The 27897-nt window shown below is 37.8% G+C and overlaps 1 protein-coding gene across 4 annotated transcripts; it reads left to right on the top strand.

Annotated features, from left to right (window-relative positions):
• On the top strand, positions 1-26942 carry tacc1 (transforming, acidic coiled-coil containing protein 1). 4 transcript variants are annotated; one of them, XM_056736411.1, is made up of 13 exons: positions 1-213; positions 12137-12237; positions 17323-18319; positions 20722-20782; positions 21560-21716; positions 23266-23318; positions 23817-23939; positions 24583-24659; positions 24769-24812; positions 24913-25076; positions 25155-25261; positions 25357-25477; positions 25591-26942. In XM_056736411.1, exons 1-13 carry the CDS (start codon positions 149-151, stop codon positions 25657-25659), a joined length of 2139 nt encoding a protein of 712 aa, XP_056592389.1. In that variant the 5' UTR covers positions 1-148; the 3' UTR covers positions 25660-26942. The 4 variants fall into 4 exon arrangements, with proteins under 4 accessions (XP_056592389.1, XP_056592388.1, XP_056592387.1 ...); XM_056736410.1 differs by lacking the exon at positions 1-213 and adding an exon at positions 9550-10152; XM_056736409.1 differs by lacking the exon at positions 1-213 and adding an exon at positions 9550-10167.
• The last annotated feature ends 955 nt before the right edge of the window (positions 26943-27897 follow it).

The following is a 27897-nucleotide window of genomic DNA, read 5'->3' as shown; positions in this document are numbered from 1 at the left end:
TCTGTACTGACACACATTGCCCTGTCACTGCAGTAGCTCTGGACCGTATGTTTCTGACATCATGAGTCCATCTCACCTGCTAGGAGCACCACATTTATATATTTAAACCCACACACTATCACACAAACTCTACAAACAGACTGACATCATGGGGGGATTCCATAGCAAGAAGACCAGTGAGACAAACTCTCCAAACCAGAAGAGCAGTAGCATGTAAGTGTCACAGTTTTGTTTGTTAAATTATTTAAGTTGATTTCAAACTATTGTTTGTAGTAACTGAAGAAAAGAAAATCAACTAATACCTGTATTTGCGGTCAGTGAAACCTTGATATCCTGGTACCTGTTTGTCTTAAAAACACCTGGCTTTGTGCCAAAATAATTGTGTCATTTACCTAGTGTACGTTGTGTTTGCTATCACTTTCCAGCGTACCGTGTGGTAGCAAAGGTGTGGTTTGAAGTTTCTCCTGTTGTAAAATTAAGTGTTTTTCTAGGGATTATGCATATAATGTTGTCAGATGGAAACAAACTCTCATCTCATTGACTGCTTTCAGGAAGTTTGTTTTAAATATTATTCTCATGATGTAACATAATACTGTGCAAAGCAACCTTTTCTTTTGTGAAACAACCCACACCTTCAGGCTTTTATTTTCTCTTTATCAAGCCAGCCTATTGAAAACTGGGGAATTACTGTACTGTAGGCAGTTTCATGACAGATGGATCTAGTCTAGATCATGATGAGCCCATCCGTGCAAGTATCCGTGTTTCAGTGATGTGCATTTGTTTATATTGAAAACCTCCCCAAGATCTTGTGATCGATTACATCACTTTCTGCAAGGTGTCCAGATGTCACTTAGTCATCAGTTTAGTTGGATGAGTACATTTGAATTATAGTCTTGACGTCCCGATGGTGAATTCATTTTTAGGAAGGTAGCTGTGTTTTGAATGCTTGATTCTGCTAGTCCATGCTGGTCATTGGCTGGTCGATGTGCTACCAGCCAATTTGTTTATTTGATTTGCATATTCAAATGTACGATTGATTCATAAAATCTTCATGTGCAGGTTGCATTTGGTTTAAGAGCTTTATCTGCGAATAGTGTTTGCAGGAAATTCTATGTAGTTATTAAATTTGTGCTCGAATTTGGATTAGAAAATGTGACACATTACACATTATTTATCCCAGTTTCGTACGACATAGCGCTGTATCAGAAAGAGTTTGGATGTACTTTAAACGTTTAATTTCTTTCCGTGTCTGGATTGCTTGTTGTATATAAACAGTGATCTAAAAATAACCGCTTTCATACTGATGGCAGTTCTCAGAAGGACGCTTTAACCATTTTCCCAGACTGCAGATCAAAACAATGTCATTGTTTGTGTAGGAATAATCTGTTATGTTGGTGTGAACATTAGTAATATGACTGTTTGTACTTTTTTCGAGGAAAACAGAATTTGTTCAAACAGACCGGCCTCTCTCTTGAAAGGAAATGCTAATAAGTACATTCTTGTCGATGAATGTTTGTTTCTGTTTTAAGGCGGGATCGAGGGAGGCAGAGAAGTCGCTTGGGGATGTGGGTTCGAGGGTCACAGCTGAAATGATACTCTCCATTTGTGGGATTGAACTTGCACATTTGTGGACAATGAAGTGCTTGTCTAAAGTTTCTGTATTGGGATGTAAATAGTGTGACATGTCCCATACATACAGCCATGGAAGAAAATGAAGAGTTAAAGGGGCGATATGACACGGCTAAAACAAATATTATGTTTTGTTTTAGAGATCAGCAATGTGTATACACGATTTAAAGGCAGAGTAGATAATTTGGAAAATGCTAATGTTTGATTGCTAGCATTACAATCATATGATCCCTCCCTCTCGCGAATCACCATCCAAAGCCACGCCTCCTCCAAAACACGTGAGCGCACGCACAGACCAGAAGCGTTTGGATCGGTTACAGTGAAGTCATGTCACCGGTGAGAAAACATTACGGTACGAAGTGAATTACATTACTACAATATCAAACATCTCCATGCACCTGCTCTCTGTCCGCCATTGTCCCGCTGCCTGCACATCGCACATGAGCGCTGCAAATGACGTATGATGTCTGCCTGAACAGGGTGCGCAGTGGGATGCAAAATTCGCTGACTGAAAATGTACACATGACGCATCATTGCCCTCGGTCCGAAGACAGTAATTGGTCCAACGTTTTTTGACCCTACGACTTTCACAGAAGATATATAATTATAAAAATACCAATGTTTCGCTTGACTTATTGATTGCTATCAGGATGTTAAGAGACTTCCAACCAGCATAAGGAAAAAAACATTTCTGGACAGGTTTGCCTACTCAGCGTTTAAGGTTAAAAAACGCTGTATTTTCCACATACAGTGCATGTTTGTATCTCCTCTTTGCCCCATGTCTCTGAAACGCGAAGATTTTTTACAAAAATCATCCCTCTAAAAAGCCAGGGTGCTATGATTGGCCAGTTAACCAGTGCGTAGTGATTGGTTGAATACTGCAAGCGTGTGACTGAAATTTAGCGTCTCTTACCATATTTGGAAGATCGGGTTCCAAGGCAATTTTCCTGACTGCACTGACTTGCGTATACATTTTTGCGGTCTTAGTCAACGTGTCTAATACATGTCTATGCAACTTATAACACACCAAAGACAGGTAAAAACATGTGTTCACGCCATATGACCCCTTTAAAAATATATATATTTATAGGATATGTGTTTAGGGAAAATTAGTATTTGTGCTTTAATCCCTGAACTACTAACAATATTTCTCCTAAATTTCAAATAAAAAAATTGTTTCTATGTGCATTTGTTAGCAGAAAAGCAAACCTGGAGATACATGTGAATATATATATGTGAGATACATTTGAGATAGATAGCATTATAGATGCTCTGTATTTTTTCAGTCCTCAAATATTGCAAAGAAAACAAGTTCATATTCACTTTCAAGCAATACTGTACTATTTGTACCTTTATTAAGAAAAAGTACAACAAATAGTTTTTATGTGATAACCTTAATTTTTATATCCGTTTTTATGTCTTGTCATGCAGTCAGTCTTTCACATTGCTGTTGGATGACTTTATGTTTGATTTTGTTGAAATTCTACACACACTGGACTGGCCACAATATATCTATAAATGCCGATTACATGAACATCTGGAATGGTCTCTTTTTTTTTCTTCCGTGGCTGTGTAAAGGTGCAGTGTTGTAGATTCTATACGTTTACATTACATTTATGAATGAGGGATGCTTAAAGAAGACATTTTATCCAAAGCGTCAGTGCATTCAAAATATGTTTTATCAGCATGTATTCCTTGGAAATAAATCCCAAAACATTTGTAATGTTGTAACATTTGTGATGTTTTACGCTCTATCAACAAAGCTACAGAAACACATTCTATTCCTAATAGTGTTATAGTGATATTAAACATACGATTTAGGCATTTGGCAGACGCTTTTATCCAATGCAACTTACATTTCTTTTATCCTATACATTTCACATAGGTATCTGCAATTCCCTGGGATCAAACCCACAACCTTGCGTTGTTAACGCAATTCTCTTACCACTGAGCTACAGGAAAGCTTATTAGGTCTATGGATATTAAACATCCATTTAAAGTATGCTATACTGAATGTGGAGGCTAAGATAGTGAACATTTATTTTACATTTACATGAATTTGACCAGCAGATGTCGCCAGCATGCTGTATTTTTATAAGATTTTATTATGAGGCATTTCAAACATTCACATGAAATATCAAAATGGGTGATCCTATCTGTGAAATCTGGGCTAAAAATAACAGTATGTTCTTTACATTATGTATCATAATTTTATGTAGAAAACAGTAAAGCACAAAAAAACTATATGTATAATCTCAATTTCACCCAAAACGTCACATACATCCCTTTGGTTCTCACCCTTGATATGACATATCAGCAAATGTCTTGAAAAAAATACAACACTTGTAAATAAATGTTTTTATATATATAATACATTTGTCCTTATTTTCCGTGTATCTCCCTTTATTAAAATATTAATTAAAATGATAGTTCATCTAAAACTAATTTCTGCATTCTACTTTTACTGTCATGTCGTTCAAAACCTGTATATGACTCTTCTGTGTAACACTTAAGAAGATATTTTAAGAAAAGTCTCAATGGTTTTGTGTTCATACAATGCAAGTCAGTGGAGGTCAGTGTTGTTTGGTTGACAACATTGTTCAAAATATGTTCTTTTGTGTTCTGCAAAAGAAAGAAAGTCATAACAGGAAGATGAAATAATTGTCCTTTCTCTGTGATCTATCACTTTAAACATATATGAAATTATATAACAGTGTTTTTAACCACTAGGTGGCTCTGTGTTCAAGTAAACAGCTCAACAGAGACACAATGTTGTTGGTGTTATGCAGTGTGTTTCATTTTTTGTCCTTGCAGGTAGTAGAACCCATAAATACTGCAGAAAAAGCCCAAATAGTTCCTATCTTGTCGTTTAGTGCTACTTAAGGTCTAAAGATCAAATGTATCTTTGACTAACATAGTCATTTGAGTGACACCTGACAGTAACTTTCAATTGCGTCTTCTTAGGCTACATGATTTTTGTCATCCAACAGTTTGGCTAATATTCAGAAAACGTTGTGCTTTACAACAGATGCATGGTTTCCTCCTGACACACACAAATACCTCAAACACTACTGGATGTAAACATTTACTCCCTGTCTCCGTGACAACAGTGTCTTCAGCTCTTCAGATCCACGATCCAATCCTGATGCTTCACTGTTAAAAACAGAGTTCAATAAAAAAATGAATCTGCCGTTTCTCTCACATGATTGAATGCAAATTTATCTTTGATTACAATTTGAACCTGAACAAAACCTCTAGTTTCTAGTTTTAAACCAGGATTGAGCATTGAACTTATATGTTGCAGGACATAGATCCTCATAACTCATGTGTGTTGTTTTTGGACAGCTGTTGTCTCTGCCTTGTGACTCGAGTAAAAATAACAATGATTATGGCTTACTGCAAATAGACTGCTGCTCTATAAGGCAATACGTATAGATTATAAAAGTCACACAAGTTTTAGTATCGTGCACAGATTTTCACTTATCACACCTATTTTGCATTTTGTCATCTTATTCTGTCATCGTATTGACTTATTGGTTATTATCCGCTTTTGGTCTTTGGATCCTATTAGAGCAGAATGAAGTAAATCTTCCTGACTTTTCCTTATTCATGGACATGCTCAGTTCTGACACAACTCTCTGTTGCTATTTATAAAGAACGGTTTGTTATGTAACAGCTCTGAGTCCTCTTTTGTGTCGTTTTGTATTATTTTGTTATATCGGACTATGGATTGGGTTAATGTAGCGGCCTCTCCCGGCACTGGTTTTCTTACTTGCTTTTGTGACAATATAGCCATAAATGAATGTATGCGTTCTATATGCAGTTTTTCCTCACTCACGGAAATCTCCCTAGCAGCAGATGTCACTATTCATACTCAGCCAAGATTGGATACTGGGAGCTTTGGATATCTCATGCTGAGTCTGGCGTTGAGGAAAGGAATATGATGCTCTCAAGACTGTCTGCAAACACTAATTGTTTTGATGTGTTAAGTTGACCTGACATCAGAAGTCACAAGGGTCCTGACAGCTGTGTACAGAAATTAAAACCGGCCTGAATCAAAATACCAAGTGTTGATTGTCTTATACATTTTCTATTTACTTCAAGTTGTTACATTTATGCATTTGACACGATGGATCTTCCCAAAGTCTAAGTTTTGATCAATTCATGTACAAGCACAGTTGCTTACATTGGAGGTGGTTTGTAAAAATCCATTCCATTTTCTACCGCTTATCCGAACTACCTCGGGTCACGGGGAGCCTGTGCCTATCTCAGGAGTCATCGGGCATCAAGGCAGGATACACCCTGGATTGAGTGCCAACCCATCACAGGGCACACCCACTCACTCATTCACTCATGCACTCATACCCTACGGACAATTTTTTCCAGAGATGTCAATCAACCTACCATGCATGTCTTTGGACCAGGGGAGGAAACCGGAGTACCCGGAGGAAACCCCCGAGGCACGGGGAGAACATGCAAACTCCACACACACAAGTCGGAAGCGGGAATCGAGCCCCAAACCCTGGAGGTTTGAGGCCAACGTGCTAACCACTAAGCCACCGTGCCCCCCGTTTGTAAAAATCAATTCAATTTAATTGAATTAATCTCAAATAAATTGTATTTATATAATGCTTTTTTTATGGAAGAGCTTTCCTGTAGCTCAGCGGTAAGACCATTGCGTTTACAACGCAAGGTTGTTGGTTCGATCCCAGGGGATTGCACTAATTTAAACAAATGTTATAGGATAATGGATAAAACCGTCTGCCAAATGCAAAACAATAAATGAAATCCAATAAATCTTACAGAAAAATAAGACCATTCTAGTAAGCAATGTTAATGGAATTTCCAGAATCTTAATCTAATCTAATACCAGCATTTTGCCGGTGAGCAAGCCAACACGGCCTAGTGACGAGGAACTCAAACTCCAATGATGAATAAACAAGAAACCAGGCTCAGGCAGGAGGGCCAGGTCTCCTCGAGTCCTCTGACATGTTACAGCTGCTTTGAGTTAAAGTTACAGAGTAAATGTTTTGGTAAGTGAGGAGAGCATGGTAGTATCAATTGATTAAATTACAGTTGTTTAAGTCCAATTCTGTTGAGACTGCTTTTGTGACCAATATCAAACAACAGAGAAATGTTTCAGGGAGATATAATAATAGAGGCAAAATGTAAATTGGTGCAGCTGCAACTTCAAACTGCTCTCATTGAAAAAATGATACAAGTATTGTAAATAGTGGTTAGCATTAAAGAACAAGTGGTCAACCTTTGCTCTTGGTTGGTGATGGATATTGCTTGAGCTGGGATGATCAGTCAGCCGGCTCTCACGGGATGGCACGTGACGATCAAAAGACAGATCTTCACTGACATGGTTGTGCTTTACCTCTTTATATAAAACTCTTTATATAATAAACATTTATTCTGTTCATCTGTGCAATGTTTCGCTGAATGTTTCAACTGCTCATAAACAAGGACATTTTTTCGTTATCGTTGCAGTTCGTTCACAGGCTGCTGGGTGGAACCAACCCAGAGCTTCAACAACCTCTTTTTCGTCTCTCTAAATATGTACTCTGTCATTAGAAACACAGAAGCACATTCCCTCAGGATTTCCCTGCAGTCCAAACCTAACTGAAACCACCTTATCTAGGTTTGTTTGTCTTGCTTTATATAGAACTACAATGTCTTGTTGTAAAGGAAATGCACAGAGACTTGCCCAGTCATTGTTTGAGGAAGACGTTTAGGTTATTCTTAGTCCAGCTTTCTTTAGTGGAATTGTTTACTTTTATTTTGCCTATTTTTTTTAATCGGGCTTCTGTTGTGTCTCCTGCCAAGTTTCCAAAGTGCGTTTGAAATGTGAGACGTCCTCGTGCGGTTCTTCACACCTTGCATAACGGAATCTTATCCTCATATTCTGAGTTTGTGGTGTTAAAAACTTCTCAGATGCTCTGTAGGGTATATGGGTGGTCCTCCATAAAGAGAAGAGTCCAACCCTCCCTTTTCTTTCTGACACATTTTTTTCTGCCATGATGTCAAACTTGGATTTTCATTTGGATGGTAGTTTAGGTGCCGTGCTCTCATGTTAATAAACTTTCTCTCGTCTTTTAAGAAAACATTAAAGCTTAATACTGAACCTAGTGTCATTTTAAGCAGGCAATATAAAGTGAAGATACTTGTTTGCGTCTTCTCATTTACAGTAAATGTGATTCACTGAATGAGTAATGTGAAATGACCCATCTCCTCCACATAGATCAGTTATGTAACATAGCCAGTGCCACAGAGTGGCATTGTGTGGGTCAAAATTATAGATTTTTGGCATAAAAGAAAAATTGTTAAGATATTAAGTAAAGATCATATTCCATGAAGATATTTTTTACATTTCCTAACGTATATATGTAAAAGCTTTATTTTCGTGAGTAATATGCTATGCTAAGGACTTCATTTAGACAACTTTAAAGGCGATTTTTTTTCATTTCTTTGCACCCTCAGATTCCTCAGTTTTAAAGGCGCAGTTTTTGATTTACAGCGACCACTAGCGTTATAATATAGATTTGCAACGAATCTCTCTGTCCAAACACAATGGTGACCACCACAGCGCAAAAAGACGTCAGCTGCAACAACGTGCCTTAGGACTGTAGAAAGAGCGATGTCTTATTTATTACATAAAAGGTCTGTGGACTTAAATTATAAAAATAAGGATAAAAGTCAGGAAGGAGCCTTTCTGTTTGTTAGAACCAAGATATGTTATTGTTGTAATATTAGCTGTGTGACGGAGCAGTTTTGAGCATCATTGTTTATCTGGAACCGTTTTTGTATATTGTATTGCATTTCTGTCACTAGATCCTCCTAAAAACCCTGTATTGTTCCTTTAAATAGTTGCATCTAAGCCAAATATTGTCTGTTGTATCTCAATGTAAAGCTTATTTATTCAGCTTTCAGATGATGTATGAATCTCATAAGTCATAACCCATAAGGATGGTTTTGTTGTACAGGGTCACATGAAGTTAAAAGGAAAGGCCATCCAAAATCTAAAAGTTATGTAATTATTTATCGAACCATATGTTATGTAGAACGTGTTTATGACTCTTTCTTCTGTGGAACACAAAAAGCGATTTTTTTGAGAAATGTCTCAAGTGGTTTGGTGTTCATCCAATGGAAGTCAATGTAGAGCAGTCTAGTTTGGTGACCATCATTCTTCAAAAATATCTTCTGTTGTGTTCTGCTGAAGAAAGAAGTCAATCAGGTTTGGAATGACATTTTAATGAAATAAAAAGGACATTCTTGGTTTATTTTGGGTTATAATTGAATCTTTTGTCAAAGCTCAGTCCATTTGAGTCTCAGGTTTTGTGGATTGTCTTTGTGATGGCAACGACCAGCAACACAGACTCACTGGTGTTTTATTTTTAGACTGTTGACAGTGATCAGAGGATGTGGTTCTGGTGCACGATGGAGATCTTCAGTGCTGTATTCATCAACTTCATCAACGATTCCTGGGGTCAATTTCATTTAACATTAAATTTGTATATTTGACTTAGAATTCCCATGTCAGACCCTTGCTAAGTCTGCTTTTTTAAGAAATCTGCATTTCTTTACTGTTCCACTTTTTTGTTTAGTATAATTTTGGACCAAGATGTTGGCTTGAGTATAGAAACATTAAGTCCTTGGGACAGTGAGTTCCCCAGGCGGTTTGCTGAGGCAATCCATACAGGTAGAGAGAGAGATACGCGAGAAAGCAAGAGTGAGAAAACAGGTTTTCCTGGTTGTTTGCCGGAGCTCAAGGCTAGAGATGGTTAATGGAAAAAAGACAGAGGAGGAGCTCAGCCCCACATTCCACAGTCTCCCTACTGAAACCATAGCGCCCCCCCCTCCCTAGACCTCAGTTTGTGTTCCCTACTTCTGCTTTTCATATGAGAGATTCAGGTCCGCTTGGAAAGGAAGCAACCATTCCTACACCACAGGGGCTGACGGGTTAGCCAGTCCAGAGAAACCAGCGTTCTGGATTCCTCTCCCCCCGTTTTTCACATTAGACTAATCCTGAAAAGGAGGGGGGCACGGGGCAGTAATCTGGGAGCCAGCTGATCTCTGCTTTGGTATTCTGCGCTCTGAGAGCCGAGAGAGAAGGAAGCAGAACTCTTCGGTCCTCTGCCACGCTCTGATAGAGGAAGCTGAGAGAGAACTCGACTCGTGAGAGGTTTCCGCGCACAGCAGGAAGCTCTGAGGCTTTTGCGACGAAAACATGAAGCTCGGCTTTGAGACCACGTGAAGCACTGCCCCCGAGAAAAACATCTGCGAGAGAGGAGGAGAGACATAGGGAAGAGTGACTCACTTGTTTGGATTCGGTCAGAAGGTGTTCCTGAGCGAAAGGTCCAAAATGTCTTGGCTGTCACCCGTACAGTGGGCCAAATGGACCTGGACGGCCGTGAGGGGAGGAGGGGAGGACGACGACGGTGAGACGGATTCAGTGATGGACCACCAGCCCTTCAGGGAAGAGGCGCAAGAAGCTCTGGCAGGAGATCAGGAAGACAAAAGGTCTGATGGCTGCAGGCAAGTCTAGAACCTTCTGCCTTGAGGTGGGGTGCAAAGATTGGGTTTCGGGTTGCTTTCGAGAAATGAAGTGGGGGATATCTCATATCTGTTCTAAGATGCTCTTTGAGTCTGTCTCCTAAACCCTGATTACATTCACACAGATTTAAGATGAGCACTGGAAGGAAACCTTTGAATAGATGCTGTCACCGCCACCTGTTTACGTCAGATGAAGGCGCTAACTGTTGTGTATGCTGTGTAGACAGCTAGGCTTAACCGTCAGCCACATGGATCAAAGCATGTCAAAGATCACAAGTTGATGTCTGTTGGTGCTCTAGTGAAAATACTGTTACGTGTTTGTTTAGCAAGTGCAGGTTTGTTTGTGGGTGTATTGGGGGTTTCCTTAGGAAGTGTGTTTGGGTCAGCGTATGTGTTTAGACGAATGTGTCCCTGCGCTCAGATAAAGATCAGAATGTTACTGTTCTCTTATACCAACCCCCCGACTGTGACACGGCTCATTTCGTTGCTGTAGATGATAACACTGCCTTTACCTTCACTGTTCTCTTGAGTGAAAAGGAGAAAACATATTGGCCTAACCTTAAAATTAAAAAGTATTATTCAATATTATTCAATGTATCTTTTATAGTAAATATTAATCATGTTTTTTTATATATATATTAAAAATATATTATTTTAATATTGTAATATTATAAGACACAGTATGAACATATTAAATATTTATTTTATTTATTATTTTTTAGATGTAATTAATGTTATTTTTATAATAATGTATCATATATATATATATATATATATATATATATATATATATATATATTGTTTAACATTTAGTTTGTGCATCCTTTGAAAGAGCTTTGCTTGCTCTAAGCTATGTTGTTGACATCCTGTGTTGTGGGAAAGCCGTCTGCTAACATTCCATTTCTTTTTATTCTTGTCCTCGCACCTCGACGTCTGAGAGACACCGCAAATGAATCACTACACAAACCTGAACAATGGCCCAAAAGATTAGTAAGATCCTGTCTTTGAATGAGACTTGCAAATACACCCAAACATGTTGCTCTTTTTTTTTGAGCTTTCTGGGTCAAATCCAGAAGTATGGGTTGTGCCGGCAGGGATTCTTTGAAAACCACAATGATTCAATGTATTGGGTTCGAAAAATAAGTGGTTGTTGGGTGAGAGGAACAACATTTTTCCAATATCTTATTCTTACTTAAAGAATAAATGAACCCAATAATTCTACTGCTGTTTAAGCACCCTCATGTCATTCCCCAAAAATCATTCCTCTTCTTTTTGTTTGTGATAAACTGTTTCTTTAAAACGAGATTTAATTTGTGTTTTTGGGAAGCTTTGTGGCCTTGTTTGCTGATATAGAAGCAATTACTTCTCTAACAGTAGCAGGGGACAGCAGGTGGCCAGTGCAACAGGACTGGGCCGTTCTCCCAGAAGAGAGGGACAGAATTTACACAAACACACGATTCACAATTCTCCCCTTTCAGATCAAACCCATGGCCTTTATGCTCCGCTGTCTGTGTATTCATCTAGAAAGCTCTCCAAACCAGCACAACAGACACATACATTAAAGGAATAGTTCACCCAAACCTAGAAATGATGTCATCATTTATGTTGAACATTTATGTTGACATCATTTAATTATTTACCCTCATTCAAAACCTGTACATGACTCTTTCATCTGTGGAACACAAAAGAATTTAATTGGAGAAATGTCTCAATGGTTTGGTGTCCATACAGTTGATGTCAATGAGGATCAATGTTTTCCTTCGTGATCTGCAGAAGACAGAAAGTCCTACATCTTTAAAATAACATAAGGATGAACATTGAGCCATGTAAATTAAATGCATTAATAAATATTGATGTCAGTTTTTGGAAAAAGAAACCTTGAATCCTAAATCATGTGCAAAGCCTTTTTTCCCTCTTACCAACGACACATTTTTTCTTCCCTTCCCATCAGTTCGGATTCAGAGGGACAGTTTGAGACGCCTGAGGCTGAGACGCCCGTCCATCAACTACTTAAAGAACCGGCACCACTGGATCGACCAATCACAGAGACAGGTGAAAAACCTAGTTTAGCTCAAAACAGCTGAAAGGCAAATAAACAACTGTAGTGTCAGAGATGCCACAGAGCACCTGACGCTACACGCGCCTCTCTACCTCGCATAAGATGCAAGGTTGCCATAGCAACAAGAGGAGAGTATGTCTCTAAAGGATACGTTGATATATGTATGCATGGTTTATATGTCTGATCTTTTTTCATTTTGTTTGTGGTTTATAGCAGCAGTAGTGTTGGGAAAAAGTGATTCATTTCACCGAATCACTTTGTTTGGAATTTGAATAGTGTGTGTCACAGAAAAGAATAGAAGAATTGAAACAGCCTTCATATTTTTTTATACCTCACATAGATGAGCAGTGATAAACAATCTCTACCAGTTTCTTAACTACTGTAGAATAGTTTTTTTTTTTGCAAAACACTTGAAGTTCTTTATATTTTTTCCCTTTCTGCTATCATACACAAAAATCGGGGGAATGTAGCCTATCACTTAAACTCGAAACAGCTGCTTCCTCTGCCTTTGAAGAATTTATCCACCCATTAAAACCTCATAAACGCTTTACAATCTGACTCCTCGCTAGCATCAAGTTTATACACAACACATGTGTTGATATACTTTTTCTGGTTTCAGACTCTAGGTGAAGTAGCCTACTGATTGTTCCTCCAGTTAGAAAGAGGTTCTGCATTAAAGAGATTTAATAGCAACAATGTGTTTTTTCTCCAAAGGGTGAGGCAGTATTAATTTCATGTGTTTAATGGCATGGAGGCAGTTTTGAGGTTGGAAACTAGAGGTTTGGCTAAGGAGAGGCCCCTGACCCAGTGTGGGAACAGCACACAGCTTGGAATTCAGAGGTTTGGTGTGGAACAAAAGCATCTGCTCTTCTGTGAGCACGCTTATCAATAGACAATGTCAAAGGCCCGCAGCGGAGAACATCATGTGATTAATCTTTTTCCATTTCTTTCTATAACACATTTAAGTGCTGACTAGCATGCATGCTAACTCACTTGCACTCTTTTAATATAACGTGACTGTTTTATGCAATGCATAAATTACATTTTTAATAAAACGTGTTTTTGTAAGGAGTTTGTTTTTTAGAAATGGACCGTGCGTTGGTCTAACAGAAGCAGTGCTACTTTGTCTACGTGTCGTGGTTTGGATTGCTTACACAGACAGTAAAAGTATGTCTCCAGCTGAGAGCACAATGATCCTTGCGCTGTCTCACAGCTGTACACACACAGGGCCAACGGCAGTCGTTTGGTCAATTTTTAGAAGTCCTCGTGTGTCCCATTCACCCCATGCATTAAAGTCAGTGATAAACTGAATTTGTGAAAGCGTTTTCTTCCTCTCATATCATGACACATCTAAGTAAACGCCTTTTAGGATGAGAAGACTGTAGGGTGGACCTGATCTCAACATTTTAGAATGGATTGAATTGTTGAAAGTACAGTCAGTATGGCCCGCCCTCACGCCGAGACATACGGTGCATCCCAATTCACATACTGTCCGTATTAATTTGTATTCGAAATAGAATAAGTATGTCCCAAATCATAGTATGCTGAAATTAGTATTCTTAAAGTACTCGGATGGAAGGGCTGTGCGATATTAAAGGAAAATGTGATATGCGATAGCATGCTAAATAATGCAATATTCAATATGCGATACAATATATATTTTTTTTAAATCAATTTAAAATGTTTTGAAATATATGGAAAAAAAGGTTAAAAATGTTCTGAAGTGGCATTTTGTTCAACCATTGTGTAGTTAAAAAAAACTGAAACAGGAAGTTCTTTTGGACTTTGGATCAGAGCTGTTTATGTCATCCAAAGTGGTCTATACATAACTTTTTGAATTTTTATAATAATTCAGTTATTGCAAAATATTGCGATTATGCATTAAGCAATATGTGACACTGGATCACAAAACCAGTCTTTAGTAGCACGGGAACATTTTGAGTAAAAGACAAAAATACATTGCATGGGTCATAATTATCGTATATCATTTGGATATTAGGTAAAGGTCATGTTCCATGAAGATATTTTGTAAATGTCCTACCAGTAAATAAATAAAAACTTAATTTTTGAAAGTGGTTGGCCTGCTACAGTGGGCCTGATTAACAATTTCTAAGGAAATTTTCTCAATATTTGTATTTTTTGCACACTCAGATTCCTGAGTTTTAAACGGTTGTATCTCAGCCAGATATTGTCCTATTCTAACATCAATAGAAATCTAATTTAATCAGTTTTCAGATTATTTAAAAATCTCAATTTCGTAAAATTGACCCATAAGACTGGTTTTGTTGTCCAGGGTTACATATGCACATTTGCGATACTTAGATAATTTCAATATATTGCGCAGCCCTTGATGCTCTACTGTTTACGGTCAAAATTCGAGGTCCATGAACACTCAAACGGCGACTTAGTGACGCTACACTACATTAATTCAATGAAATAGGAGAAAAATGTAAGCACTACATAAGAAGTAATACATGAATAATTACTTAAATGCAAAGAAGAGCTTCAAGAGGTCATTCAAGAGATGTCAAGAGGAGAGGGGAAGTTTTTGATGAAAGATTAAGAGGGCACATAAATAAAATTAGAATAATAATGACCTGCATGGATGAATAATTGATCGTAAACTGCAATATTGCGTACAAATTGACAGTTTCGATTTTACGGTGAATAAATCCTGCCATACCCTGAATGTAATGATACATAAAAAAACAGTTTGCTTAAGTGTGCTGTCACACATGTTTTACAGATCTTGTGTGTATAATATACTGTGATGGTATAATGTCATTCCAAGGATGAGTGTTTTTCATTATTTTTTTATTACATAATCCAAAACACTCTGGAATGTCTCCCCACAGGGTGGAGATGAAGCAGTTGTGTTGGAATTGATGAGCACAGGCTGTCCACAGCAACGCCAGCTCTGTTTCGATGAAATAAACATTGTCGAGCCATCACACTCACACCACAAAGAGGAAGCTCAAGTCCCGCCCGCTAGCGCTGGTTGCATAACCAATCGCAGTCGATTTTCAGTCATTGCTGTGGCATGCTTTACAAACGGCAACTGTTTTTTACATGTACTATTCAATGCCTAAACCTGATATGTAGATTTTCAAAGAATGCCTAGATGAACTACAAAATCAGCAATGTCTTATTTGTTGACCCAAGTTGAACCTTCAACCTTCCAGTTATCAACTTAGATGATACTAACTTCTGCTTTAATGTTTATGGACATCTATGAGCTATATTGCCTGACATTATGTAAGACAGATAGAATAAGGATAGATAGTAAAAGAGAGATTGTGCTTTCCATCTTTGCCCAGAGGTTCAGCCATTGCAGAACAAAGTTTATCTTGTTCATGAGTGTAGAGGAGGAGTCTTGACCTCTGTAAGTGATGACAGGGTCGTTCAAAGAAACGTTCAAATTAGTGCTGATCATAGTGTTTGTGGCGTCCTTGAAGGAAAGGGCTGACTGCCATCTCAGTGAAGAGTGAAGGACGATAAAGCAACAGATGTGAGGAGAGAAAGTTCGATTTTGGCAAAAGGAAGTGGAGATTGGACATGGACATGATAGGGGACTCTGTGAAAGGTCTGTGGGAGGAATATTAGCATTACAATGCTGAAGTCTAGTTCCTCAAATGACTGGTTGGAAAAGCAGAAGTTTTTGTATTTAAAATAGTACTTGATCATAGATCCTAAATGTCGCTTTGCATGTAATGAACAAGATCTTCAGAACGTTTCTTATCACATTACTACATAAGACTTAGAAAGAGAACTTAACTCTAAGAACTTCTCATTGTATCTTCTGATCATTGGACATAATTTTACATAAATATTTGAAGCGTGAATATTTTGAACAGATTACAAGCAACCCTATTGTAAAATGTGTCAATGTGAGGTCAGTGTGAAGTCATACTCGTTTATAAATGTGCTATCTCTTGTCTCTTAGCAACAGGCTGTTGCATCTCTGAACTGGCGATGACTGTCAGCGGTTGAGCGGCAAGTCAATAAGAAGTATCTCAAAATGGATGCTAGAAGTGTTTACATTATTTCACATGCAGATCCGTGATGGTTATACATAGTTGTGTTAGGAGTTTTCGCAATTGTGGGTCTTTCCTGTACATCCGAATTTAAAATCCTGCATCTCCCAGCCCACGATTGTGCTCGATAGTCACATAGGGGTGTTGAGTTTTTAATACATCTTGCAGACAGGAGTTCTATTGTTAAAGTGCATCCTGAGTGAAGCATTTCCTGCCTTTTCTGTCATAAGGAAGTCTGTGCTTCAAATATCCCCCGTAGCTTAAACAATAGAACACATGTGCTCTAGGAACAGGTGAAAGGAAAGATTTAAACACATCGAAAGTGCGTGAACTTTTAGTATATGTGACCCAATCCGTGAAAACCCAGCTAAAGTCTATTTTGGTCTATTACGTCTATTACGTTTGGTCTATTAAGTCTATTACGGTGGCTGATACTGGACTAAAATATCATCATGTTTTTGCATGTTTGCTGAAGGAGTTGTGTTCTGTAAAGTAGTTTGTCTGTTTAAGGCTACTGTAGAAACAACATGGTGTATTCTATGTTAGGGGACCCGCAGTGAATGTAGATAGAAATATCACATTCTAATGTAATAAAAACATTAAGCTTCATTATGTAAGGTCTTTATACACCTCTGAAGACATAGTTACGTATATTAGATTGCATTTCTGTAAATAGATCCTCCAAAAAATTACGCACTGGACCCTTAACACAGTATTGTCTCAAACACACAGTATATACAACCATAACCATAAAAAATATATGTATTTCCATAAAGTATAAGATATTGCACTGAGATTTATTGCACTTAACAGCTAGGATAGGTAATGGTGGATGTGCTAGCTGTTCAAGATTCATCTTTCATTCATCATTCAAATATGTAACAAAGTTTCCGTTGAATGAATTGTATCTTGTCGCGTATTGCCTTGGCTAGTGTTGACCAAACCTCGAAATAACATGGATTGATATCTTTTCTAATGTGTTAGTCTGGCGTGTACACGGTTTAAGAACAACTTTTAACTTCTATCTTCTTTTTGGTTTGGCAGAAAATGATTTAAGTCAGTTGACCTCCATCACACGGAAGCTGACCCTGGTCGAGAGCTCTCCTGAGGATGCACATGCCCCGGTTGTGTTCCCAACCAGTGTGGACCCCAGCCTGACATTAAAAGTAAAGAACCAGCCTTCCTCTCCCGTCATGGATGCAGACCAGCCCGATCCTTCAGAAACAGGACAGACAGATGACACGGAGCCCACCTGCAATGGTCACATCAAAGAAGCTTCCTCCAAACCACAGACTAAGTCCCTCAAGGCGAGACCTCCTTCACTCAAAGTGAAGGCCCCTCTTAATACTGTAGATCCCAATGAGGTGGACGACGAGCCGCCAATACTTCCAAAAGAAAGTTTCCACTTCGATTCCAATCAGTTCACAGACACCGTCAATCCATTCGCCTCTGGAGGTTTTGAATTGCAGAATTCCCCCCCTGCCAATGGCAGTATTCCCAAATCTGAGTTTACAGATGAAATATCCACGCAACCGGTTCAAATGGAGTTAGGACTTGATGATGGGGAAGCCAAGAAGCCCCCACCCAAGAAGCTCGGAAAGAAGACAAGCAGCAAGCTGACTGCACCGAAAAAGCAACGACCAAAAGCTTCAGAGACATCAGCTCCCCCGTCTGAGACAATATCAGAACAAAACCAGCCACTATCTGAAAGCACGGCCACTCAGAGCGTTGATGATATTCCTATTCCTAAAAAATCCTACAACTTTGATCCAGATCAGTGGGATGATCCTAACTTTAATCCTTTTGGAGGGGGCAACAAAATGAGCAATCCGCCCACGCTCCCTGAGGGGTCGCTTCATTTTGACCCTGATAACTTTGATGACTCTGTTGATCCTTTCAAGCCATCGAAAACTTTAGGGGACAATGATACGACTAAACCAGCAACTGAGACGAAAGCAGACAAATGCAAACCAGAAGGCACACCGGAGCGGAGGAAGAAAGTAGGACAGTCTATAAAGAAAAACAAAGACAGGATCAACACGTGAGTGGCAGTCGATCAGACGGGCAAGATGTGTGTTGATGTGTATTGTCATGTATCTGTGGCTTTATGTTCCATCTGTACCTGACCTTATCAATAATTACTCAATTTAACCAACTTAAGGTGCTTTGATTTTGGCGTGCACAAACGTCATATGTACCATTTAATTTTTATTATTTTTATTAATACTGGCCCCTTTATTTTTTAACATCGCAGCTATCAAGAGCATATCATATTGAGTCTGAACTGTGCGTCCAAAATTTCTGCACCTTAAAAAATAAATGGGACCCCACGCTGTGAACACCCCCGATATTTTTGTCCGTCTTAAAAATATTCGGACTGGGTTCGCTTTTCTGCGTTTTTCGCATCTGTAGCAAACATTTCAAGGGCGTTTTGACAATACTGAGACACCGTAAGAACAAGCGCCAAATACGATAAAAATAACCATATGAAAATTTTGGACTCTAGGTGCAAAGACCTTCAGTCTTTTATACATTTTGGGGTCTGTTTACATGCCAACTTTTTTGATAAAAAAACAAAAATCTTTTTAAAATGCCAACTTTTAAAACCGGGTTTCAAAGTGCACATGTTATAAAATGTGTTTTCAGTCAGGGTTGCACAGTGCACTGGTGATGCTGTAGCATATGCGCATTAACGTACATTAACCAACACTTACATCTACATTTTACGGTGTTTCGCTCTTAAATGAATCTGTATTTCGAACGACTCTGACGAGATAATGATTCAGTGAGTCGTTCATCAAGACACTTACTTCGTTCTTGAATAAATAAGTCGTTAAGAATGATTCACCGACTCAGTAAAAAATTGCTGCTACCAACTGTCCGTTTTAGTTTAACATTTAAAAGCAAGCCAACATTTCCCTTCATAAACATTGCTGTATATGAAGTTTGTCGCACATTTAAATTAGTTCATTCGTGAAAATGTTCTAGTGTACTTTCGTATGACTATAGTTAACCTTCCTGTTTTTGAGACTTACCATAGTAAAAATTTAATTTAGGGTAACTATACATGCCATTTTTCCCTGACGCATTTTGGCCATGATTTCGGGTGCGTCCTCCTGAGGTCGCATATGTCCATCACATACACCATACAGGTTTATTATTGTGGGGGGGTTCAGAAAAGCTACCGTTATATTTCAAGGGCAGAATGAAACTAAGTACAATGATCATATGTAGAAATAACCTCCGAAATCCTGGCCGGAACGTGTCTGGGAAAAATGGCACCTGGTCACCAAAGTGTACTAAAGTATTTGCTACAATTTATCAAGTTACTTTAGTTTTTTTTATAAATTGTTGTCATGTTAACATACTCTTAGTTTAGAGTAAAGTAGTAAACTGTACTTTGCTGTCTATGTTTAATCAATTCCCACATCTTGCTTCTGTTAAATGATCCCATCCCATTCCTCCTCCAAACTTAACTCCTATTTGTATCTGGCACTATAACACAACCATATTTTCTGCATGCTCCTCTCTTGCTTTCTAATGTCTTATGGCACTTCTTCCTCTCCACATTCCTCTCGTCCCTGTGTCTGCTTCCTCTCTTCTCTTCTACCTCTGTCATACTGTCCTCAGGACCACTGAGCAAGTGCAGTTTCTCTGTGTTTTATTGTAAGTATCCTCTCCTGCCCTCCTGCACTGTTAGTTCTGTCCCGTTGTATTGGAATTATCATTTGAGCTGTTGTACAAATAGTTCAAATAAAGGGCAGGAGCTTAGTGTATTTATTTATTTATTATACTGTAACTGTCCAGCAGACAGAATTGATTTAGTCTTTGGGCAGTTGGTTGGACTTTAGATTTAACCCAGATTTGATAATAGGGATCAATATATAGATGGTCTGTTTTCCAAACAAGAAATAAACAATTTTATTTTCTATCAGTTATTCATTATAAGAGTTATGTTGGCTCTGTTTTTGAATGGTCTTATAATTTGTATTTTGCACTTTTATCCTTCTAGTGCATCCAAGTATACATTTGACAAGTTGGCTGTATTTTTAGTTGAGAAAAACTAGTTTCATCGGACGCACATGCTGGCCCGAAGTTTACTTCTGGTCTGTGTTTGTTATAATATAACCAAATATTTTATATTTATTTTATATTAATATTAATTTATATTCTATTCTTTATTAATTGTATTTAATTTTATTAGCACTATTCAACAGTTATCGATTCTTTGTGAAGGTCTTTCATAAGTTAAGTTTGGGTCACCCAACTGTCTATTTACTTAATTGACAGAAGAGAGAGTAAACAAAACTTTTTTTTCAATTCCAACATATAATTTGTTAACTTATATCTGTTCAGTATTCTTGGTGCTCTATAACACTAATATGGAGAACGCAACTGTGTCTCTTGTTCTGTATACTGATGCTGCAATAACACTCTTTGCAGGAACTCATGTAAAGTAAAGAAGTATGAGAACGAGACACTCGTCCTGGATGTCTGCCATCAGGTAAGATTTTAATATTGACCAACAAGCTTTGTGAGCATGTTTGTATTTATGTGGAGTTTTGTGTATGTGACGGTCAAGTCTTTTTGTTGATCTTAATATATACTATATATTTGTTTTGTCTTGAATGCACTGAGTAATTGAGCAAACGTTGTTATTTAACCAGTGTTATTTTTTATAGAATATTTTGTTTTGTGTATCCCATGTTTACAAATTTCACTTGCGTAAAAGTCTCAGTCTGAAGTCTCAAACACGGTATAAAGATTCTGTAGATTTGCTTTATTGTCAAAGATTTTATGGCTACTGCAGTGACTCAGCAAACATCCTTCTCTCTCTCTCTCTCTCTCTCTCATTCTCTCCTATGGTCCCTTTATAATCAAACCCTCTTCACAAACAGTATGCCGCAGCCTTTCCCATACATACATCATTAAAGTGTCTCCAGGCCATCAGCCCTTTTCAAACCAGGTCTCATGTGTTGTGTTGTGTGCATTATTCATGTGTGTGAGTTTGTGGCATGTAAACTGAAACAGGTCACACGGCCCAAAGAAGGTCACTGCGTGCTCATGTGCTTTTGTCCCAATGGGTTTAAGACTCTAGAAGGAGTCTCACAATTTTCTAAGACTAGACAGTTGTGAATTTTTTACGCGATCAGCTTTGCCGCTTATTGACCTGCTATTTTGTGAACAGTGTATCATAAATGGAAAAGCTCTAGGGGTGAACCATCGAAGTGTGTTACAGTTATTAGAGTGAATGGCTTAACATCTGTGTTCTGATTCGCAGGAGAAAGACGTACAGGATGATCCTTCATCTGAGCTGCCCCATCGTGTTCAGCATGCCACCGATGAGGAGAAGTTAGCCTCCACTGTCATGGGCCAGAAGGACGATGTGGAGGACTTTTCAGAGTGCGACAAAACAACCAAATGTAGCAAGACAGTGGGTAAGAGATCTCCATCAACTTTAGAAGTCAGACACACCTCCATTAAATAAAAGCAAATGGGTTTGTAAAGTTTGATAAAGTTCAATTAAAATCACATAAAAATATATTTTATTGGTCAAGTGTTTGAAATTTAGCACCATCTATTGGCTCACTCCCCCCTCCCTTTCGGAACACGACGGTGTTGTTTCTGCTTTAGAAACAACATGGAGAATTCCATGTAAGAGGATCCATTGTGTATGTAGATATAAATAATACATTCTAAGGTGGTAAAAACAAAACCCCTCATTATGTAAGTTCTTTATACATATTATGTATATTATATTGCCTTTCTGCCAATAGATCCTCTAAAAATTACTTTAATGTAAAGTTGCAACTCAATTCGAAAGAATAATTTTCATTCACAAACTTCAAGTTTTCATTATTTTAGTAGTTTTCTTATTACAGCTCAAATGCTGTACTTATACTACTGCAGTGTTTATTCTGGGATAATAAATCAATAAACATTAGAGACCCGGCCAATCTGTCACTAATGAGGTTTAACAAACACTGTTCTGTTAGGACGGACAGTTCTGGGCATTGTGCACACACTGAACTATTATGAATCACAGAAAGGCTCACCAGGGCTCACAAAATAACAGCGCCCTGTTCCGTTGGCAGAGAACCACGAGTGCAAATCTCATTTTAATTTGCCCAGTAAACAAAAACAGTTCCAGACAATCCACTGGCCCCGTTAGGTTTAAATGAGAGCCACCAGGGAGCAGCAGTTTGGCAGAGCCCCATTCTCTGTCACGTGTAGCGCAGGTTTTAGTGCCAGACGTGGGTGATTCTGTCACACATTACCCACGGTTATCATGTTTAGACAACGTGAAATAAAACATTTAATCCGTCCATGATTCATTGGCGCTTATCCCCGAAAACACAGAGGTCTCATGAAAACAAACACTTTATTTTGAGTCGTTTATTCATCCTCATGTCATTTCAAAGCTGTGTGACTTTCTCGAGCAGACGCAAAAGAAGATATTTTGAAGAATGTTGGTAACCAAACAACACTTATCCCCATTGACTTCCATTGTATAGACAAAAAAACGCTGAAACATTTCTTGAAATGTTTTCTTTTGTGTTCCACAGACGAAAGAGTCATTCAGGATATTTATGACAGGATAAATACATAATGATAGAATTTTTTGTTTCAGGTGAACTAGCCCTTTAGATCATGTCATGTGGTATTACCTGTATATAGAAGGCCTTATTACTCATACTTGTTACATCTACAACAGATTCAGAAGTTGACCAAAACTAATCTCATTCCTGTTATAGTTGCTTATGCTGCCCTCTACTGGCTACCTCATGAGTTATCGCAAATAATCACTTTTTATAGGCTGTTTCGTACCAAAAAACTATTCTGTAATTTGAAGGCTTTAAATACATCAGCATCACTTACAATGTTTCATTCAAAATATTAAACACTTTTTTAAGAAAAGCATTAGTTTCCTTGTAGATGTGGGATAGTTAATAAGGTCAATAATCATCTGTCTTTCTTTTTGATCAGATCTTCCAATTGGTATAACAGAACAGTTTGATGAGAAGGACCTCTCCTCTCCGGTAAGTTGTGATTGATCTATGTAAAATCTAAATTGTACCCGTATAATAGTAACACTACAAATAATATTGATCATATCTGTTAAAAATGGGATTCTTAGACAGTATTGCCATCAACAACACATAACAGAGGTGTGCTATCTTTGTCTGTAAGACATTCATTATTATATCCCATTAGGAGGATTAGTGATATCCATACGCCATAATCTACTCAAGGACAAGGACTATCACATGAGCTAATAGGTCAAAGTATAGGAATCTTTTAGCAAAATCTGTTGATATAATCAAATATATGTGCTATGAGGATAATGATATTATTATTTCATGGCATATTTAGGCTTTGTTGCCGGCATGTGATACGTTCAACTATATCAATGAATCAACCATAAATCAACAAATCAACTATAAAAGGAATGGCTGCATATTGAATGATTATGATGAAATATTAAATTGCATATTAAATTATGATTAATATCGACACAATACATGTGTGCTCTACAGGGTGAGGAGCTGTGTAAGAGTTCTTCAGACAGTGATGGTGTAGAGAAGAAGAGTCCAGGCCTGGATTCAATTCCTCTCAGTGAGATGGACAAGGCAGCAGTGCTCACACTGATCAGAGAAGAGGTATAAACAAACACATGACCTGGGTCTCATTATAACAGATCCAGATACACTGTTCTGAGATCTGTCTGATTCAACGTGTCAACACCACAAACATGGGTTATTCATGTGGTAACACTTTACAATAAATTTGTATTTGTAAGCATTATGTAATTCATTATCTAACAATAAACAAAACTTCTACAGCATTTATTAATCTCAGCATTTAAGGCTAAAATACACAACAAGACTTTTTTGCCCAGATTTTCAGGACCTGTTGCAGAAAGTCTGTGCCAGTCTGCAGATTTGATCAGTTAGTTTGATTTGTTTCTATCTGAAACTTTCAAAAAGTCTGCAAGTGTATGATGTCTTGTGTAATTTGAAAAGTCTTGTAGTGTATTCCAGCCTTTTGTAATACATTTTTTACAATCAAATGATGTAACGTTTAACGAATGCACAACGAACTAACCCGAATAATTGTATTGGCATTAACTTACATTAACAAAGGTTAACAACTACAACTGTAAATACAACTTTACTGTAAACTGTTACATTGTACGTTTTTATTTGAATGAAAATAAAAAAAGAATCGAATGACATGTTTTCCCTGAACTATATGAAAATGTGTACATTTTACACATGCACTGTTTTGTTTATGTACCCCTAGATAATCACCAAAGAGATCGAAGCCAATGAGTGGAAAAGGAAATGTGAGGAAGGCAAACTTGAGGTCATTGAAATGAGGTACCTCATCCTTATCTGTAACCCGTCCCAGAATGCACCACGTTTCATTTAATGCCCTCAGAGTACAGACCTTGAAATAAATAAACATTTGTAACCGATCTCTCCACAGGAAAATAGTGGACGAGTATGAGAAGACAGTAGCTCAGATGATAGGTAAGGGCCATGTTTGTTTTGCAGAATTGTTGATGGAAAATGTAACTACGTTTCATGTTGATTTCTCAAATACTTCAAATCTTTTATTGTCTTTCAAAAGCGGAAGATGAGCAACGTAAGAACATCGGACATCAGAAGAGCGTCCAGCAGTTAACCCTGGAGAGGGATCAGGCCCTGGCCGACCTCAACTCTGTGGAGCGCTCGCTGTCCGACCTGTTCAGACGCTACGAAAATATGAAGACTGTCCTTGAGGGCTTTAAGAAGGTAACGCGTCTGTTTCCTATTGACTTGAACAAATGTGCCTCATTGTTTAAATATGTTCTGTGTTCCTCCTTTTGTCAGAATGAAGAAGTGCTGAAGAAATGCGCTCAGGAATACCTCACACGCGTTAGGCAGGAGGAACAGCGCTATCAGACGCTCAAAATACACGCAGAGGAGAAACTCGATAAGTAAGATCATCAGACAACATTTATTGTCATTTTAATGAGTGACGTCATAAAGAATCAATTTCTCACTGATGTGATATTCTCTGTTATAACTCCAGAGCGAATGAAGAGATCACTCAGGTGCGGGCCAAGGCCACTGCGGAGAGCGTGGCACTGAACGCCAGCCTGAGAAAAGAGCAGATGAAGGCGGAGTCACTGGAGCGGGCACTTGAACAGAAGGTAACATCTCACACCTGCAGGATAACATCTGACACAACATAGCGTCTTATAACAATAATAAGTTATGGCTCACTTTTGCCAAGACAAAGTTATAAAATATCTCCTTTTTTTAGAATCAGGAGATTGAAGAACTCACCAAGATTTGCGATGAGCTCATAGCCAAGATGGGCACAACAGACTGAGAGGATGTACTTATATTTTCCCCGTATGCCTTGTCTGACCCAAACCCACTCTGGCCCAGCACAACACGTGAACCTCCAACTGCTTTCTTCATTTCTTGAGTCATTTTTCCGTGGGTCTGGCTCAGCGACTGGAAGAAAAAACAAGATATGAGCTGAGGAATCAAATTAAACGGTCGAAACATATTTTTACGGATTCAAAAGTGCTGATGTCGGACTTTTTTCCATATTGCCGTAATCCACTCAAATGTTTTAATGGTGTGAGAGACAAACCACCCACATATCTGATTCTGATGACTGCTTTCATTTCTGTGCAGATGTGTGTTTTGAATATTGGGTTTTTTTTAAACCTGGGTGTGTAACAGTGTATTGGAAAGCAACGTTTTACTGTGGGAAAGAGGGTCAATGGTCTTGTTTATAGTTTACATGATCGCAGTGCTGCTACTTGTTACAGAGGGAGCAAATCATATTATTTGCAACTTTTAATTATAGATACAGCATTTTGTTACATTACTTGCCTTGATTTTAAGTAGTACTGTAACCTGAATAATTGTTTTGTTTTTTTAGAGGTCATAATGCAGTTTTTAGAAAGACATTTGAGCATATTCAAAACTTCTGTTTTAAGAGTTTATAAGCGAGTAACATGCAGAGCATGCTTTCTCTTCACTGCCTGTTTGAGTTCCATTATCATATGATATGAAGAATTCATTTAGTTGCCTTTTCCCAAGTCATGAGGTCATAATTATTCTTTCAAAAGCCACCTGAATAAAATACAGCACAAATGTCAAAACTAAGAGCACTTAAACTCCCTTTTAAGATATATTATATATTACTCTATTTGCTGATAGTCGATTGCAGGGAACCCATCAGGGATCTCTGGATGCTGAAAAAATTCCAGAATGCACCGAAATGAAGATGAGAGTTGACAATCTTTTGCCAAACTTCCTGTGCCTAATGCTAAAGTGATATGTGTCCTTTTCATTTTTACCCACAATTTCTGCTTTCGGATGCGATATTTTTTCTCAGAATAACCAACTCCCAAATGAAACCGATGATCGTGTGCCAAACCTGACATTTAAAATGGTGTATTGTCATGTTATTGTGTAAGGAGCTTTTTGATGTTCATGACATTACTCACTGAAATTTGACGTGTGTATATTTTTATGATGAATTTTTGTGTAATTGTTGTTTGTAAAGTGGAAGAGAGAGTGTTGCACAGAAATGCCATTGACTAATATATTTTGTGCAATAATGCATTCCCTAAATAAAAGTAATGATCAGCTTGATGTGTTGCTGCCATTATTACATCATACTTTATAGTATTAATTAAAATACACGTTTTGGTTTTGCTTAATATGTTTCTTTATTTCTTCTTTATTCTACCTTCACAGTGTATGTACCATTTCTCTAAAAGAATATTCACATATTGTCAGGGTGTTACAAAGCTAATCCTTTAAGTTGGAAATCTGGTGACCCTGGTATTAATAAGGATTTCCAGTATGTTGAAGATAGACAGTCTCCAAAACTCAACTATAACAATATTTTAAAGTAATAAAGGTAATTGTTTAATCAAAATGCACAAAGATAATAATTAGTGAAATGTTGATCTGTGTTGATTAATGTGGATCCGTGTTTATTACATGTTTAATGCATGTGTTAAAATGATGTAATGCTTGGGTGATGGGTGCACACACTGTGGGATTATAGAGAGGTGCTCAAGAGTTTTAGATTAGACCTCCACATTGTCCCGAGGCTTCTCTCCTACAGTCTCCAACATGAAGACTGTCCTCGCTGTGCTGATTCTGTTTGCTGCTGTGCTACACAGTGAGTAACCGTAGTAAAGGATCCATACTTTTATCATACTTAACATACTTTTATTATAATTAACATACCTTTGCTATAAATCTATTTCGGTATGTTGTTTAATTATTGGTATATTTCCTCATTTTGTTGGTGTTGATATACTGTATGAAAAGATTTAAACATTTTTTAAAAAAACACTTATAATGTAATCAAACATAATATAATATCAACATATTATTTGTACGTTTTAAATGGAAATAAACATAATAGCATTTATAAAAAAATGTATATATGAATAATTATTAAACACATATGTTGCGTCCTATAGCTGTTTGTTGGTGAATTTTAGCCCTTCGCAATTAACTACATGCTGGACAAAAAGTGGTTTCTATTACAAATACCATTATGAACCATTTAGCTGTTTACCAATAAACCATT

Source organism: Triplophysa dalaica, chromosome 22, assembly GCF_015846415.1.
Source record: "Triplophysa dalaica isolate WHDGS20190420 chromosome 22, ASM1584641v1, whole genome shotgun sequence".
Classification (NCBI taxonomy): domain Eukaryota; kingdom Metazoa; phylum Chordata; class Actinopteri; order Cypriniformes; family Nemacheilidae; genus Triplophysa; species Triplophysa dalaica.
This window is presented reverse-complemented; position numbering and strand designations above follow the sequence as displayed.

Bases quoted from the DNA above. Each gene is read 5' to 3' on its own strand.
- tacc1 (XM_056736409.1), top strand. From the start codon at position 9,995: ATGTCTTGGCTGTCACCCGTACAGTGGGCCAAATGGACCTGGACGGCC. The intron at 23,940-24,582 runs GTATAAACAAAC...ATGTACCCCTAG, and splicing joins TCACACTGATCAGAGAAGAG to ATAATCACCAAAGAGATCGA. The intron at 25,077-25,154 runs GTAACGCGTCTG...TCCTTTTGTCAG, and splicing joins TCCTTGAGGGCTTTAAGAAG to AATGAAGAAGTGCTGAAGAA.